Genomic DNA, 18,041 nt, shown 5'->3' with positions numbered 1-18,041 from the left:
AAAATCAACAAAAATGTGACAAAAACTCAACAAAAAATGACAAAAACTCAACAAAAAATGACAAAAATTCAACAAAAATGTGACAAAAATTCAACAAAAATTGAGTTACAATTACTTTGTAGGTCTCAGCTTTCAAATGAGGCATTACATCGTTGCTCTCCAGCCGAGAAGCTTTTAGATTTGGGTAAAGCCGAACTGGAGAAAATGCGCTCCGTTAAGGCGGGGGGGTCAGTGTCCAGGGCTGTTTTTCAGTCCCAGTCCGCCCCTGTTTGGAAGTGACTTTAGCGCTATATTTTCTGCCACAAAATCTAAATAACGGACGGAACCAGGTTTAAGTGTGTTTCGTTTGTGAATAAACTCTTTACTAGTGACTTCTTGAGTTCACAGTTCAATAAATGTGTCGTGCTTAAACTTTCCTAATGTTCACCGCGTTCCAAATCATTAAGCATGTCAGGGGAGGAGGGGGTCCACATCATGAGTTGAGATGATTGTTTTTCGGGAAAGCACGGCTCAGTCCGAAACTCCACATGTTTTTCAGAGGCCATTTTCACACCTTCAGGGATCCTAAAGGGGCCGACCAGCTCTCTCCCCTTAGGTGCCATTCTGACCGGTGGTTCTATATGAAAGCACCATCTCATGTTCGTGCATTAACTCTTATCTGGTGAGGTCACGTCGGGGGGTCAAGGCCGGCGGACGGCACAGGTGCTGCGGCCCCTGAAGTGCACACAGTGTTGAGAATATAAGCCGTGTGGTGCGTTCACTGTCCTCCGCTCAGACATGGACCCTCACAGGACGATACTCGCTCTCCTGCTGGCTCTGGGGACGGCCCGCGCTGCCTCGGTAAGGTTGCCTCTTTTATCATACTTCCTTTCTAAAGACAAAGGTCACACAATAGGGCAGGGATAGGCAAGTTTACGTCGTGAAGGGCCGATTTTCATCATTCTCAAAACACCCAAGGGCCGAACCTCAACATCGTAAAGTAAAGAACTATTTTTTGCCAATGTTTTACTATCAGTGGTTCCCAAGTGGCTTTGAGTTTCCACCATTACCTTCGGACGACGAGCCGAGGACCCAAATAAAACCGTAATTTCCACGTGTCCCTCTACAACCCTGGTTACTTTTTGTTTGGATTAACCTCTTAACTCCCACCTGAACATGTTCTCTCCTGTTCTCCAAATTCTCCAAATCTAAAAGCTTCTTCAAAACAGCGATATAAAAAGAAAATGGGGATGTAAACACAACAAAAAGTGCTAAAAAGTGACAAAAATCCAGCAAAAAAATGACAAAAATCCAGCAAAAAAATGACAAAAATCCAGCAAAAAATTACAAAAATCCAGCAAAAAGTGACAAAAATCCAGCAAAAAATGACAAAAAAAAATGACAAAAATCCAGCAAAAAATGACAAAAATCCAGCAAAAAATGACACAAATTCAGCAAAAAAATGACAAAAATCCATCAGAAAAAATACAATAATCCAGCAAAAAATGACAAAAATCCAGCAAAAAAATGGACAAAAAATCAGCAAAAAAAATGACAAAAATCCAGCAGAAAAATGACAAATATTCAGCAAAAAAATTACTAAAATCCAGCAAAAATATACAAAAATCCAGCAAAAAAATTACAAAAATCCAGCAAAAAAGTGACAAAAATCCAGCAAAAAAATTACAAAAATTCAGCAAAAAAAAGAAGACAAAAATCCAGCAAAAAAAGACAAAAATCCAGCAAAAAAGTGACATAAATTCAGCAAAAAAAGTGACAAAAAGACATAAACGCAATAAAAAGTGACGACAATGGCAAAGAGGAGAGAATGCACTTGGTTTTGGCGGGTGGTCAGAGGTTAAAAGGTAATTTCCTCTTGTTTTTAGAGGTTTGGAAGTGACTTTGCACTATATTTTCTGCCACAAAATCTAAATAACGGACGGAGCCAGGTTTAAGTGTGTTTAGTTTGTGAATAAACTCTTTACTAGTGACTCTTTTTGAGTTCAAAGTTCACTAAATCTGTCAGGAGTCAGATCTGTAAAAGTCCTTGTGGATAAACCTTCCTAATCTACACCGCGTTCCAAATCATTATGCAAATGACATTTTTCTCTGATTTCCTAAACTCATTTTCATTTTCAAGTCTTTAACTGGTCGAGGATCATTTGAATGTGTTTTTCTTTTTCAAAAAATGAATATAGTAAAACACTCAAAATCTACTTTTTCAAATTATTGTGCAACTCATGGTTTCGATACATTTTAAAGCTTGTAATTAACTGAAAATGGTCATTTGTTACTGAAATCAAAAGTTATTTCAATCAAAAACATCTGGGTCAAGTTATATTTTACCATAGGAGCTTCTTTGAGCAGCTTCAAAATTCTTAAATCCGTTAAACTTGTGAGTTTTTGGACAGTTTCTGCTTGGATTCGTTTGCAGGATGTTAGAATAGCCTCCCAGAGCTGCTGTTTGGATGAAAACTGCCTCCCACCCTCAAGACTAAACCAGGTCTAAACCAAGACTAAACCAAGACTAAACCAGGTCTAAAATAGGTCTAAACTAGGTCCACTTTATCTTTATTTAGTAGAAACTATATCAATAATTCTGCATTTGTTAAAGCCGTTTCAAACAAGCCCCAGTTTTATCTGTTTTATCTGTTTTATCCTGTTAACGTTCAGTAAAAAAGAAAAGTGGGTCAAAGTAATTATATAGTTATAGCCTTTAAAAACGTCCCAGCTGTTCACGTTCTCCATTTAAAGTGTGTGATGTTTAAAGTGTGTGTGTGATGTTAAAAGTGTGTGTGTTCCTGCAGCTGGGCGTGGTGCAGACAGAGGGGGGCCGTGTGCAGGGTCAGAACATCCCTGTGGGCCTGTCCCGCTCTGTGGAGGTCTTCAAAGGAGTTCCCTTCGCTGCTAAACCAGGACTGTGGGAGAAGCCCAGGCCCCACCCCGGCTGGAGCGGTTAGTGTTCTGTATACCCCCCCCCCCCCCCCCCCCCCACATCACTGTTTGTTATCAGGAGCTTTCACAGTAACATAAATGACAAAAAATGGACAAAAGAGTAATAGAAAAGTGACAAAAAAGTTATGGAAAATTGACAAAAAAATGACAAAAAAATTGACAAAAAAGTGATGGAAAATTGACAATAAAGTGGCAAGAAAGTGATGAAAAAGTGATGAAAAATTGACAAAAAAATGACCAAAAAAATGACAAAAAAGTGATGGAAAATTGACAATAAAGTGATGAAAAAGTGATGGAAAATTGACAAAAAATTGACAAAAAAAATTGACAAAAAAGTGATGGAAAATTTACAATTAATTGACAAAAAAAATTGACAAGAAAGTGATGAAAAATTTACAAAAAATGACAAAAAAGTGACAAAAAGTGATGAAAAAGTTATGAAAAAATGACAAAAATGTGGGGGAAAAAATGTTGACGAAAATGTCATGAAAATGCAACAAAACAGCAAAGTGAATAATGTAACAAAAAAAGTGAGCGGTTAGTATACCCCCCCACATCACTGAGGGAGGGGTTCTGTATACCCCCCCCACATCACTGTTTGTTATCAGGAGCTTTCACAGTAACATAAATGACAAAAAAATTGACAAAAAAGTGGCAAGAAAGTGATGAAAAAGTGATGAAAAAGTGATGAAAAATTGACAAAAAATGACAAAAAAGTGGCAAGAAAGTGATGAAAAAGTGATGAAAAATTGACAAAAAAATGACAAAAAAATGGACAAAAAAGTGATGGAAAATTGACAAAAAATGACAAAAAAATGACAAAAAAGTGGTAATAAAGTGATGAAAAAGTGATGAAAAATTGAAAAAAATGTGGGGGAAAAAATGTAGCAAAAAAGTGACGAAAATGTCATGAAAATGCAACAAAACAGCAAAGGGAAAAAAGTGACAATTACAGCTGGAGCGGTCAGTATACCCCCCCCCCACATCACTGAGGGAGGGGTTCTGTATACCCCCCCACATCACTGTTTGTTATCAGGAGCTTTCACAGTAACATAAATCAGGACACATGTGATTATGTTGGTTTAAAATGAGGAAAACAAAAAGTTTTCACATGTGACCGTGTGAGTCTAGTGTTTGTGCTTAAGCTCTTCACCACAAGCACATTTTCTCCAGTTTGGCTTTACCCAAATCCAAACCCTTCTCGGAAAAAAAAGAGACGAAAAGTAAGGCGCAAAAATGCAAATAAAAAAGCCACAAAGGAGCAACATAAAAGTGACAATAGAGTAATAGAAAAGTGACGAAAAAATGAGAAAAAGTGATGGAAAATTGACCAAAAAAAAGACAAAAAAGTGATGAAAAATTGACAAAAAAATAAAAAAAAAGTGATGAAAAATTGACAAAAAAATTGACAAAAAAGTGATGGAAAATTGACAATGAAGTGGCAATAAAGTGATGAAAAAGTGATGAAAAATGGACAAAAAAAGTGATGAAAAATGGACAAAAAATTGACAAAAAAAGTGATGAAAAATTGACAAAAAATGACAAAAAAATGACAAAAAAGTGATGAAAAAGTGATGAAAAAATTGACAAAAAAGTGATGAAAATTTGACAAAAAAATGACAAAAAAATTTGACAAAAAAGTGATGAAAAATTGACAAAAAAATGACAAAAAAGTGATGAAAAATTGACAAAAAAATGACAAAAAAGTGATGAAAAAGTGATGAAAAAATGACAAAAAAGTGATGGTAAATTGACAAAAAAAGTGATGAAAAAGTGATGAAAAAGTGATGAAAAATTGACAAAAAAATTACAAAAAAGTGATGAAAAAATGACAAAAAAGTGATGAAAAAATGACAAAAAATAACAAAAAAATAACAAAAAAGTGATGAAAAAGTGATGAAAAAATTACAAAAAAGTGATGAAAAATTGACAAAAAATGACAAAAAAGTGATGAAAAAATGACAAAAAAAGTGACAATAAAGTGATGAAAAATTGAAAAAAAGTAATGATGATAAAAATGCAACAAAACAGCAAAGGCAAAAATGTAACAAAAAAAGTGACAATTACGCAGCAACAAGGAAAAAGCTTGATCAGTTTTGTACGTCCTATCTTTCAAGTGAGGCGTTCCTCTGCCCTACAGGCTGTTACATTTTAGATTTGGTTAAAGCTGAACCAGAGAAAATGCACTTGGTCATATCACTCGTCTAAGCTCAGGTAAGAACATCTCTCAGTGTGGAAAAAGCTTCTTTAATAAACGCTGAGGACGCTCTTCTGTCCACAGGGATCCTCAAAGCCACCAGGTTTGCTCCTCGGTGTCTGCAGATCAGTTTGCTGCAGACCAACACCTTTGGAAGTGAAGACTGTCTCTACCTCAACATCTGGGTCCCTCATGGAAGAAACGGTAAAAAAACACATTCCCTTTCTGTGTATGGTTAAAGTACACTTCAGTGAGTACTCAGAAAGTACAGAAGTATAATAAGAGTAATGTGTAGGGTCCAATCTGAAACCGTCAGTGTTGGAAGAGTTACCGTATTTCCAGACTATATGTCACACCTTTTTTCAGAGTTTGGCGTCTTATACTCCGGAGTGACTATTATATGATTTCACATTGCCACTAGGGGGCACTGCAGGCTAATCGAGCAGCAGAAAGAAAGTGAGGAGTGGGTGAGAAGCGGAGGTTACTGATAAGAAGAAGAAGGAGAAAAAGAAGATGAAGAAAAAGAAGAAAAAGAAAAAGAAGAAAAAGATGAAGAAAAACAAGAAAAAGAAGATGAAGAAAAAGAAGATGAAGAAAAAGAAGAAAAAGAAGATGAAGAAAAAGATGAAAAAGATGAAAAAGAAAAAGAAGAAAAAGAAAAAGAAGAAAAAGAAAAAGATGAAAAAGAAGATGAAAAAGAAAAAGAAGAAAAAGAAAAAGAAGAAAAAGATGAAAAAGATGAAAAAGAAAAAGAAGAAAAAGAAAAAGATGAAAAAGAAAAAGAAGAAAAAGAAAAAGATGAAAAAGAAAAAGGTGAAAAAGAAGATGAAAAAGAAAAAGGTGAAAAATAAAAATAAGAAAAAGAAAAATCCATCCATCCTTTTTCTTCCGCTTTATCCGAGAAAAAGAAAAAGATGAAAAAGAAAAAGAAGAAAAAGAAAAAGAACATGAAGAAAAAGATGAAAAAGAAGAAAAAGAAAAAAAGAAAAAGAAGAAGAAAAAGAAAAAAGAAAAAGAAGAAGAAAAAGAAAAAAGAAAAAGAAGAAGAAAAAGAAGAAGAAGAAAAAGAAGAAGAAGAAGAAGAAGAAGCGGAGGTAACTCTTAGAGAAGAAAACTGGAAAACGTGCTGCCGGGAGAGGCTTGTCAACGCCGCGGTTACGCCTCCAGGTCGTTGCCATGGCGATTGTTCAGAAGTGACACCGAGGACGAAGATTTCAATGGATTTTAATGATTTGGAGCGAGATGGAGAGTTTGTTGTTTATGCTAGAGTTTTATCTGAACTGTTTATGTGACGTTAACAAACCAGACGCCGGTTTTAGTTGAGCCTGTTTATGCTTCATGTAGCTAGCCATCCATGTGCTACGTTAGCATTAGCAGCATTAGCCATACGCCTGTTCAGCATGTTTTGGCTGGTGCCTCTTACACTCCGGAGCGACTTATAGTCCGGAAAATACGGTACTTTAAAATAGTAAAGTATTCTATGTTCGTAGTTACAGTTTCAAAATATAAAATAAAGATTCTCTCTCTAAACACTGAACCTTAAAGCCGCTCCCCTGTTCCCTCTGTTAAAGTCTCGTCAGACCTGCCCGTGATGATCTGGTTCTACGGGGGGGGCTTCATGGTGGGGGGCTCCATGGGGCCAAACTTCCTGAACAACTACCTGTACAGCGGGCAGGAGCTGGCGGACCGCGGGGGCGTGATCGTGGTCAGCGTGGCCTACAGGGTGGGCGTGCTGGGCTTCCTGAGCTCCGGAGACGCCTCGTTACCCGGTCAGTGTTATTAACGTCTATAAGTCACGTTCAGCGCGGTGACCTCTGACCTCCCGTCTGAGCCGAGAGGAGTTTTTTCCTCACGTCGTCAGGTTTTTATTTTCATCAATTTTTTGTTAGGTATTCAACTCATTTTTGTAACTTTTTTGTCATTTTTTCGTCATTTTTTTGTCATTTTTTAATCATTTTTTTGTTATATTTTCGTTGCATTTTTGTCATTTTTTTTGTCATGTTTTTGTCACATTTTGTCATTTTTTTCCATTTATAATTTTTTGTGAGTTTTTGGACATTTTTTGTGACATTTTTGTAATTTTTTCCCCTCCATTTTTTAGTAATTTTTGGGTCAATTTTTTTTAATCACATTTTGTCATTTTTTTGTCATTTTTTTGTCATTTTTTTGTCATTTTTTTGTCATTTTTCGTCCATTTTTTATCACATTTTTGTTATATTTTTGTTGCATTTTTGTCATTTTTTTGTCACATTTTGTCATTTTCTCGTCATTTTTTAATCATTTTTTAATCATTTTTTAATCATTTTTTTATTTTTCATCAATTTTTTATCACATTTAGTTATATTTTCGTTGCATTTTTGTCATTTTTTTGTCATGTTTTTGTCACATTTTGTCATTTTTTTGTCCTTTTTTCATCATTTTTCAATCATTTTTTTGTTATTTTTTAGTAATTTTTCGTCCATTTTTTATCACATTTTTGTTATATTTTTGTCATGTTTTTGCCACATTTTGTCATTTTCTCGTCATTTTTTGAAATCATTTTTTTGTCACATTTTTGTCATTTTTTTCCATTTTTTATCGTTTTTTTTCTCCATTTTTAGTGATTTTTTATTCATTTTTTTGTCAATTTTTTTTATCACATTTTTGTTACATTTATGTCATTTTTTTGACATTTTTTATCATATTTTTGTCATTTTTTGGGGTAATTTTTTGGTCATATTTGGTCATAAATTTTCATAAATGTCTCCTCACTTTTTTGTCGTGTTGCTTTTTTCACACCTTTTTTCCAGAAGCTTTTGGATTGGGGTAAAGCCAAACTGGAGAAAATGTTCTCGGTTCAGGCGGGAGTTAACGGGTTAAAGGCATTGAAACAAAAGACAAAATGATTTTCTATAAATATAAAAAGGGGAAAATAACTAAACCGTCTCCTGTGTTGTGTGGTGTTATTTCTAATCCAGGGAACTACGGCCTGTGGGACCAGCAGGCCGCCATCGCCTGGGTCCACAGGAACATCGACGCCTTTGGAGGCGACCCCGACAACATCACCATATTTGGAGAGTCAGCAGGGGGCGCTAGTGTCAACTTCCAGGTCTGAAAACTCACTCTGTGTTTTTGGACTGACAGGAAAAGAATGAACTCTCCTCCTCGTCTCTTCTGTAGATCCGAAATCCTTCATTTTCATTTTCACTGTTTCTACATCCTGTTCTATTATCTGTGTTGGCGTCACAGCGCCTCACACTGGCCTGGAGGATGAATCACAGACCTGAGTCAACCCATGTGGACGAGCACGTTTACTGAGCTGCTTCAGGCTCACAGAGGAAGTTTCTGAAAATATAAGCGTTTTGTCTTTATGTGGATATACTAGTCTTAATTTAAGTTTGTATTTTTTCACTACTTCAGCTTAACCTCTTAACTTAACATGTTTTCTCCAGTTTGGCTTTACCCGAATCCAAAAGCTTCTGGAAAAAAGGTGTGAAAATAGCAACAAAACTGAGACGAAAACAATGATGGAAATGTGACAAAAAAGTGAGAAAACATTGTCAAAAAAGTGACGAAAATTGTCACAAAAATGTCACAAAAATGTGACAAAAAATGACAAAAAAAAAACGACAAAAAATGACAAAATTTGATAAAAAATGTAACAAAAAACGACAAAAAATTGATACAAAATTGACGAAAAATGACAAAAAGGTGCCACAAAAATTACAAAAATTTGACAACATTGTGACAAAAATGTGACAAAAACAATGAAAAAAGACAAAAAATGAACAAAATTTGATGACAAAAATTGACGAAAAAATGACGAAAAAATTAAAAAAATATGACAAAATGTGACAAAAAAATGAAAAAAAATGAAAAAAATTTGATTAAAAAAACATTTACGACAAAATGAAAAAAAAAATGGAAAAAAAAAAATGAAAAAAATGTGACAAAAAACGACAAAAAATTGATACAAAATTGACGAAAAATGACAAAAAGGTGCCACAAAAATTACAAAAATTTGACAAAAAAATGACAAAATGTGACAAAAAAATGATAAAAAATGACAAAAATTTGATGACAAAAATTGATGAAAAAATTGATGAAAAAACGACGAAAAAATGACAAAAAATGACAAAAAAGTTACAAAAATGAGTTGAATACCCAACAAAAAATGATGGAAAAAAACGTGAGGAAAAAGATCCTCTCGGTTCAGGCGGGAGTTAAGAGGTTAAAAAGTGCCAGAAGCTATTACACGGTGACATAAAAACAGGCAAATGCACAGAAAGCTCAGCCACTCTCTGAAACAGCAGTCAGAATATCACTAACACACTTTGGGCTGGTGTTTCCACAGATCCTGTCCCCCCACAACAGAGGCCTGATCCGCAGGGCCATCTCCCAGAGCGGAGTGGCCTTCTGCCCCTGGGCCTTCAACACCGACCCTCGAGCCGTGGCTGTGCAGGTGAGTTCCTGAGAGAAGGTGCTGATCAGACCTTATAGTAATACTTCATTATATATATGTGTATGTGCAGGTGAGTCCCTGAGAGAAGGTGATGATCAGACCTTATAGTAATACTTCATTATATATATGTGTATGTGCAGGTGAGTCCCTGAGAGAAGGTGATGATCAGACCTTATAGTAATACTTCATCATATATATGTGTATGTGTATGTGTATGTGCAGGTGGCAGAGAAGGTGGGCTGTCCCTCTGACCACACTATGGTGGACTGTCTGAAAACCATCGACGCCGGGAACCTGACAATGGCCGCTCCAAAGATCCAGCAAGGAAACCCCGACCGTACGTGTATTTTACAGTTTTCAGATTCTACATGTGCTCACCATAAACCGTATGAACAATAGAAACATTGGGTGATTTGTGCTTTCATTCCATTTATACTTCCATGAAGGTTCTTGAGTCATCATCTGTACTCTGTAGTTGAAGTGTTGACAGACCCAAACTAATTTGGTGGAAAAAGTAACTATAGTACTCGATCATGTGACTTCTGAGTTCTCACACTCGTCACCGGCTAACTCGTTATCCCCAAGAAAATGAGATCTTAACCCTTTAACTCCCACCTGAACTGAGGACATTCTCTCCAGTTTTGGCTTTACCCCAATCCAAAAGCTTCTGGAAAAAAGCAACAAAACTGAGACGAAAACAATGATGGAAATGTGACAAAAAAGTGAGAAAACATTGAAAAATTGACCAAAAAATGACAAAAATGCAACAAAAAAATGACAAAAAATTGACAAAAAAACAACAAAAATATGACAAAAAAAGACAAAAAAATGACCAAAAAATAACAAAAAATTGATAAAAAAAAAAAGACAAAAATTTGATTAAAAAATGACAAAAAATGACAAAAAATGACAAAAAATGACAAAAATTTGACAAAAAAGGACAAAAAATCGACCAAAAAATTACAAAAAAATTACAAAAAAATTGACCAAAAAACGACAAAAATGTGACAAAAAATTGACGAAAAAATTACAAAAAATCAACAAAAAATGATAAAAAAATTGACGAAAAAGGACAAAAATTTTAATAAAAAATTGACCAAAAAACTACAAAAATTTGACCAAAAAATTACAAAAAATTGACAAAAAAACGACAAAAAAATGATGAAAAAATGATGAAAAATTGATTAAAAATTGACCAAAAAATAACAAAAAATGTGACAAAAAAATTACAAAAATTTGACCAAAAAACGACAAAAATTCAACAAAAAGTTCACAAAAAATTGATGAAAAATTGATGAAAAAATGACAAAAAAATGTCAAAAATGTGACAAAAAATGACAAAAAAGGACAAAAAATGTAATAAAAAATCGACCAAAAAATTACAAAAATTCAACAAAAAATGATAAAAAATTGACCAAAAAACTACAAAAAATATGACAAAAAAGGACAAAAAGTTTATAAAAAATTGACAAAAATGGACGAAAAAATGACTAAAAATCGAAAAAAATGTGACAAAAAAATGACAAAAAAATGACAAAAAATTTGATTAAAAAATGACAAAAAAAGGACAAAAAAGTGATGGATGGACAAAAAATATTATGGAGAAAAAAATCTGCTGACGTGAGGAAAAAGATCCTCTCTTTTAAGAGGTTAATAAAGAAGGTTCGTTTTGGGGAATAATAATCAAACCTATAATATCCGGGATGAAAACAATAATAGTATAAAATAAAAAGGGTATATGTAATATGTATTTCTAAATCTTTCATTTGTTGCTTGGCCAGAGCCTGGCGTGCTGAACCTCCTCCTGACTCCGGTGGTGGATGGAGACTTCCTCCCGGACCCCCCCTCTGAGCTGTTCCACAATGCGGCGGACGTGGACTACCTGCTGGGGGTCAACAACATGGACGGCCACTTGTTCACCCTGCAGGACATCCCCTCCCTGGGCGACAAGCACCAGGACACGCCCACGTAGGTCCACTGACACCAATGCAAGGCAATACAGTTGTTTTGAACTTTGTCGTATCTCCAGAAATGTCATTTAGTTTGAATTATTTAAAATCCTGTAGGCCAGTGTGACGCCTCATTTGAAAGTCTACAAAAGTCATCTAAATGGATCTTTTTCCTCACGTTTTTTTTTCCATCTTTTTTGGAGGGGGTATTCAACTCATTTTGTCACTTTTTTGTCATTTTTTGGTCACATTTTTAGTCATTTGTTTGTCACATTTTTTGTCATTTTTTGTCACTTTTTCATCATTTTTTTCGTCAAATTCTTGTCAGTTTTTTTGTAATTTTTTGTCACATTTTTTGTCACTTTTTTGACATTTTTTGTCAAATTTTTTGTTTTGTTTTTTGTCACTTTTTCGTCATTTTTTTCGTCAAATTTTTGTCATTTTTTTTGTAATTTTTTGTAATTTTTTGTTACATTTTTGTCAATTTTTTTTTTACATTTTTTGTCACTTTTTGGGTAATTTTTTATAATTTTTTTGTCATATTGTTGGTAATTTTTTGTCATTTTTTTTTACCTTTTTTGTCACTTTTTTGTCATTTTTTGTTATTTTTTGTCACATTTTTTGTCACTTTTTTGTTATTTTTTGTTATTTTTTGTCACATTTTTTGTCACTTTTTTGACATTTTTTGTCAAATTTTTTGTTTTGTTTTTTGTCATTTTTCTGTCAAATTTTTGTCCGTTTTTTTGTAATTTTTTGTTACATTTTTGTCACATTTTTTTTTTTTACATTTTTTGTCACTTTTTGGTAATTTTTTATTATTTTTTGTCATATTTTTGGTAATTTTTTGTCATTTTTTTTTTACCTTTTTCGTCACTTTTTTGGTCATTTTTCGTCATTTTTTGTCACATTTCCATCATTGTTTTCGTCCCAGTTCTGTCGCTATTTTCACACCTTTTTTCCAGAAGCTTTTGGATTGGGGTAAAGCCAAACTGGAGAAAATGTGCTCGGTTCAGGTGGGAGTTAAGGGGTTAAATATAGAAGCCTGTTTCCGCCCTGTTAAAAAAAAAAAAGCCCAACAGGAAGTGGAACTTATTCGATTTAAAGCTCCTTTCAGTGTAAATGATGTTAATATTTGTTTGAAAAGCGCTCTATGAATAAAGATTGATTTATATATTACCTGTTTGCAAACCTCTTGTCTTTGACGGCACATTTTCCTCCGCAGTGAAGACGTGAAAAGGCTGGTGGCGTCGTACGCTCAGGGGAAGGGCCCGGCCGCCGTGGACGTGGCCTTCGCGGCGTACACCTCAGGGTGGGGCTCCTCGCCGAGCCGGGACGCCGTGAAGAGGACGGCCGTGGACATCGGCACGGACTTCATCTTCCTGGTGCCGATTCAGAGCGCCGTGTACCTGCACGCCAGCACCGCAAAGTGAGAATCAAACCCCTTAACCCCCGCCTGAACTGAGCACGTTTTCTCCTTTACCCCAATCCAAAAGCTTCTGGGAAAAAGTGAGAAAATAGCAACAAAACTGAGACGAAAACAATGATGGAAATGTGACAAAAAAGTGATGAAAAAATGATGAAAAAGTGACAAAAATGTGCCAAAAACGTCACAAGAAATTGACAAAAAATGACGAAAATATTATAAAAAATTGACAAAAAATGACAAAAATTTGATAAAAAATTGACGAAAAAAAAAAGAAAAAAAAAGAAAAATCAATTGACAAAATGTGACAAAAAATGTCTAAAATTTGACAAAAAATTGACAAAAAATAAAAAAAAAAATTACTAAGATTTTATTAAAAATTGACGAAAAAAGAAAAAGAAAATTTAAAAGAAAGGACAAAAATTTGACAAAAAATGACAAAAAATGTGAGAAAATGTGACAAAAATGTCACAAAAAATTGATAAAAAATGACAAAAAAATGACAAAAAATTTGACAAAAAAAGGAAAAATAATGACAAAAAAATTGACAAAAAAATGACTAAAATTTGATTAAAAAATTGACGACAAAATGAAAAAAATGGAAAAAAATTGACAAAAAATTGACAAAAAAAGATACAAAAAAGACTAAAATTTGATAAAAAAATGATGAAAAAAGAAAAAGATAATTTAAAAGAAAGGACAAAAATTTGACAAAAAATGACAAAAAATGTGAGAAAATGTGACAAAAATATCACAAAAAATTGATAAAAAATGACAAAAAAATGACAAAAAATCTGACAAAAAAATGACTAAAATTTGATTAAAAAATTGACGACAAAATGAAAAAAATGACAAAAAATTGACAAAAAAAGAAAAAAAAAAGACTAAAATTTGATAAAAAAATGGCCGAAAAAAAGACAAAAATGCGACAAAAATATGATAAAAAACTTTTGAAAACTTCAAAGTCAGTGAGGCAGGGGTTTGTTATTGGAATTTGAAAAAAAACAATGCTTAAAAAATAATAACCCTAATATATCCAAGAGGCCACAGTGATGGAAAGTAGGCGCCGTGCAGTTATAAAATGCACCTTTAAAAAGCCTTGACCCGGACTTGTCTTTGCCCAGGTCCGGCCGTACCTTCTCCTACCGCCTGTCCGAGCCCAGCCTGATGGCGGGACCGGGGAAGCCCTACCACGACTGGGTGGGCTCGGACCACGCTGACGACCTGCAGTTTGTGTTCGGGAAACCCTTCTCCACCCCCAAGGCCTACGCCGACCGACACCGCGCCCTGTCCCAACACCTGATGGCCTACTGGACCAACTTCGCCCGCAGCGGGTGAGACATAATGCCCTTTTATTCATGTTAAACTGTACTATGAACTATACAGGGGTGATTAGTCATTAGAATTCATCACTTCATGCTAATATTATTAACTTAACTCCCAAAACCGAAAAATTTATGAAAAAGTGGCAAAAATGTCACAAAAATGTCACAAGAAATTGACAAAAAATGACGAAAAATGTGATAAAAATTTGATGAAAATTTGACAAAAAAACTAGCCTGGCTAACACCAGACTAAAATCACAAGTGATATTTAGTCTGGGGACCACCAATTCATTTTCTCGTAGGAGAGGTGTGGTTTACGATCGTCCATAGTCGTTTATTGGGCGAAACGAAAAAAAAAAAAAAAAAGGCTCATGCGTCTGCACGTAGCCACAGCCAATCGTATCATCGTATGAGATGACGTATGACGTACCCGCTGTAAACTTTTGAGCTAAATTATTTAGAACAAGGTCTAAAGCTTGATCAAAAAATACCATCGTGTCTGCTGCTGTCATGTTGGATCCGTAAATAAACTTTTTTTTAAATTATCCGTAAATAATCTACAAGCTTCCGTATATCGAATAGCGCGTCATCGTCTTGCCGTCCCTCCTCGCTCTGTGATTGGTTCCCAAATCCACCGGAGATTTGGCCATGGTCCCCAGGCTGTTGTGCAGTTCGAAATAATTCGAGCGCACACAGCAGCCTGGTGTTAGCCAGGTTACAAAAAAACACAAAAAAAACACAAAAAAATTGAAAAAAAATTGACGAAAAAATGACAAAAATGTGACAAAAATTTGATAAAAATTTGATGAAAATTTGACAAAAAAATGGACAAAAAATTGATTAAAAAAATTACGAAAAAATGACAAAAATGTGACAAAAATGTGACAAAAATGTGATAAAAATTTGACAAAAAAAATGACACATTTGATTTAAAAAATGACAAAAAAATGTGACAAAAATGTCGCAAGAAATTGACTAGAAATTGACAAAAAATGACAAAAAAATTGACAAAAAATTGACAAAAAATTACAAAAAAATTGACAATTTGATAAAAAAAATTGACGAAAAAAGGACAAAAATGTGATAAAAATTTGACAAAAATGTGACAAAAAAATGACACAAATGTGATAAAAAAGGACGAAAAAAAGGACAAAAAATGACAGAAATTTGATTAAAAAAAGACAAAAAAATGACCAAAAAAATGACAAAAATGTGATGAAAATTTGACAAAAATGTGATAAAAAAAGACAAAAAATTTGACAAAAAAAATGACAAAAATGTGACAAAAATGAGACAAAAATATGACAAAAATGTGATTAAAAAGGACGAAAAAGAGGACAAAAAATGACAAAAATTTGATTTAAAAAAGACAAAAAAATGACCAAAAAAATTACAAAAATGTGACAAAAACGAGTTGAATACCCAACAAAAAAATTATGGAAATAAAAAATCTGATGACGTGAGGAAACAGATCCTCTCGGTTCAGGCGGGAGTTACGAGGTTAAGGATATCAGTGTTCAGTTAGTATCAGCAAACTCAAAACTTATATGGAAACTTCATACCAACCGATAAAATCCGAGTTTGTTTTAAGTTTAGCAGACTTATCACATATTACTTTTCTCACAAAACATTTTAAAGTTCAACACTCACTCAGTCAATTTCAACCCACAAGTTTAGCAGACTCCATCACTGCCCCTACAGGTCGCCCGGAGACACTGCGCATGGGTCAAATGCAGAGAACCCAGATTAACAAAGTTTAACTTAACTCGTACAAAAGTGCATCATCATTTATCCCTGATTCTGTGTCATTTCCCAGAGACCCGAACGTGGGCCGCTCGTCCGTCCCGGTGACCTGGCCCGAGTTCGACCTGTTTTCTCAGCAGTTCCTCGACCTCACGTCCGACATGACGGACAATTCCACCTCCCAGAGGATGAGGCTGCGCTTCGTCCAGCTGTGGACTCAGCTCATCCCCAGCCTCCCATAGGCCCAGTGTGGACTCAGCTCCTCCCCAGCCTCCCATAGGACCAGTGTGGACCCAGCTCCTCCCCAGCCTCCCATAGGATCAGTGTGGACTCAGCTCCTCCCCAGCCTCCCATAGGACCAGTGTGGACTCAGCTCATCCCCAGCCTCCCATAGGCCCAGTGTGGACCCAGCTCATCCCCAGCCTCCCATAGGCCCAGTGTGGACCCAGCTCATCCCCAGCCTCCCATAGGCCCAGTGTGGACCCAGCTCATCCCCAGCCTCCCATAAGCCCAGTGTGGACCCAGCTCATCCCCAGCCTCCCATAAGCCCAGTGTGGACCCAGCTCATCCCCAGCCTCCCATAGGCCCAGTGTGGACCCAGCTCATCCCCAGCCTCCCATAAGCCCAGTGTGGACCCAGCTCATCCCCAGCCTCCCATAGGCCCAGTGTGGACCCAGCTCATCCCCAGCCTCCCGTAGGACCAGTGTGGACTCAGCTCATCCCCAGCCTCCCATAGGACCAGTGTGTGTATCCCAGCAGAAAGATGACATGAGTTTTCAATAAACATATCAAATCCCAGCACATTTGTCTCCAGTAGTTTGTGAAGGCTCTCGTTCATCCAGGGAGGATCCATCGTAGAAAAGGGACTGGACCGGGTCAACTTTACCAAAACCCTTTTCTACGATATCTCCGATAAAATACAATTTAGCGCCATTCAGGTTCATCAGCAGAAGTTTAACCTCTTAACTCCCGCCTGTCGTTTTTTTGTCATTTTTTTGTCATTTTTTTGTTATTTTTTTGTTATTTTTTTGTTATTTTTTTGTCATTTTTTTGTGATTTTTTTTGTGATTTTTTTTGTGATTTTTTTGTCATTTTTTTGTCACATTTTTATCACATTTTTGTCACATTTTAGTAAATTTTTTATCACATTTTTGTCATTTTTTTTCACATTTTTTTTGTTATTTTTTTGTCCATTTTTTGTCAAATTTTCGTCATTTTTTGTCTAATTTTTTTAATTTTTTGTCAAATTTTTCACATTTTTTTGTCATTTTTTGTTATTTTTTTGTCATTTTTTTTGTTTGTTTTTTCTTATTTTTTTCTTATTTTTTTGTCATTTTTTGTCACATTTTTGTAAATTTTTGTAAATTTTTGTAAATTTTTGTAAATTTTTTATCAAATTTTTGTCATTTTTTTCCACATTTTTTTTTTTTTTTTGTCAATTTTTCATCACTTTTTTGTCACATTTCCATCATTGTTTTCGTCTCAGTTTTGTTGCTATTTTCACACCTTTTCTCCAGTAGCTTTTGGACTGGGATTCATCAGCAAGACTTTATTTGTCATTTTTTTTGGGTCATTTTTTGTCTCATTTTTGTCATTTTTTGTCACATTTTTGTCATTTTTTTTGTCAATTTCTTGTGACATTTTTCGTCACTTTTTCATCAATTTTTCATCACTTTTTTGTCACATTTCCATCATTGTTTTCGTCTCAGTTTTGTTGCTATTTTCACACCTTTTTTCCAGAAGCTTTTGGACTGGGGTTCATCAGCATGAGGTTCACTTGAAAAATTGCCTTTTTTTTTTTTTTTTTCATTTTTCATTTTTTGATTTGAAAACCAACATTGATTTTTTATTTTCATTCCAATGAAGAAAATCCAAATACCCATAAGTGCACTGGCCCGAACACACCAACATGTCCCTCATGTTTACGAGAAGAAATGCCATGTCTTTAACCTCTTAACTCCCGCCTGAACCGAGAGGATCTTTTTCTCATTTTTTGTCTAATTTTAGTAATTTTTTTGTAAATTTTTGT

The 18,041-nt window shown here is 34.9% G+C and overlaps 1 protein-coding gene across 1 annotated transcript; it reads left to right on the top strand.

Moving 5' to 3' along the window:
• Positions 1 to 777: 777 nt before the first annotated feature.
• On the top strand, positions 778 to 16,750 carry LOC306981726 (bile salt-activated lipase-like; the record flags this gene model as incomplete). The annotated part of the gene is made up of 11 exons (XM_079581368.1): positions 778 to 840; positions 2,787 to 2,934; positions 5,216 to 5,335; positions 6,703 to 6,900; positions 8,089 to 8,219; positions 9,465 to 9,572; positions 9,795 to 9,909; positions 11,354 to 11,540; positions 12,744 to 12,947; positions 14,069 to 14,278; positions 16,086 to 16,750. The coding sequence occupies 11 exons, from the start codon at positions 778 to 780 to the stop codon at positions 16,252 to 16,254; spliced, it is 1,653 nt and encodes a 550-aa protein (XP_079437494.1). The 3' UTR covers positions 16,255 to 16,750.
• Positions 16,751 to 18,041: the final 1,291 nt, after the last annotated feature.

Source organism: Gobius niger, assembly GCF_951799975.1.
Source record: "Gobius niger genome assembly, chromosome: 22".
NCBI classification, from domain to species: Eukaryota; Metazoa; Chordata; class Actinopteri; order Gobiiformes; family Gobiidae; genus Gobius; species Gobius niger.
This window is presented reverse-complemented; position numbering and strand designations above follow the sequence as displayed.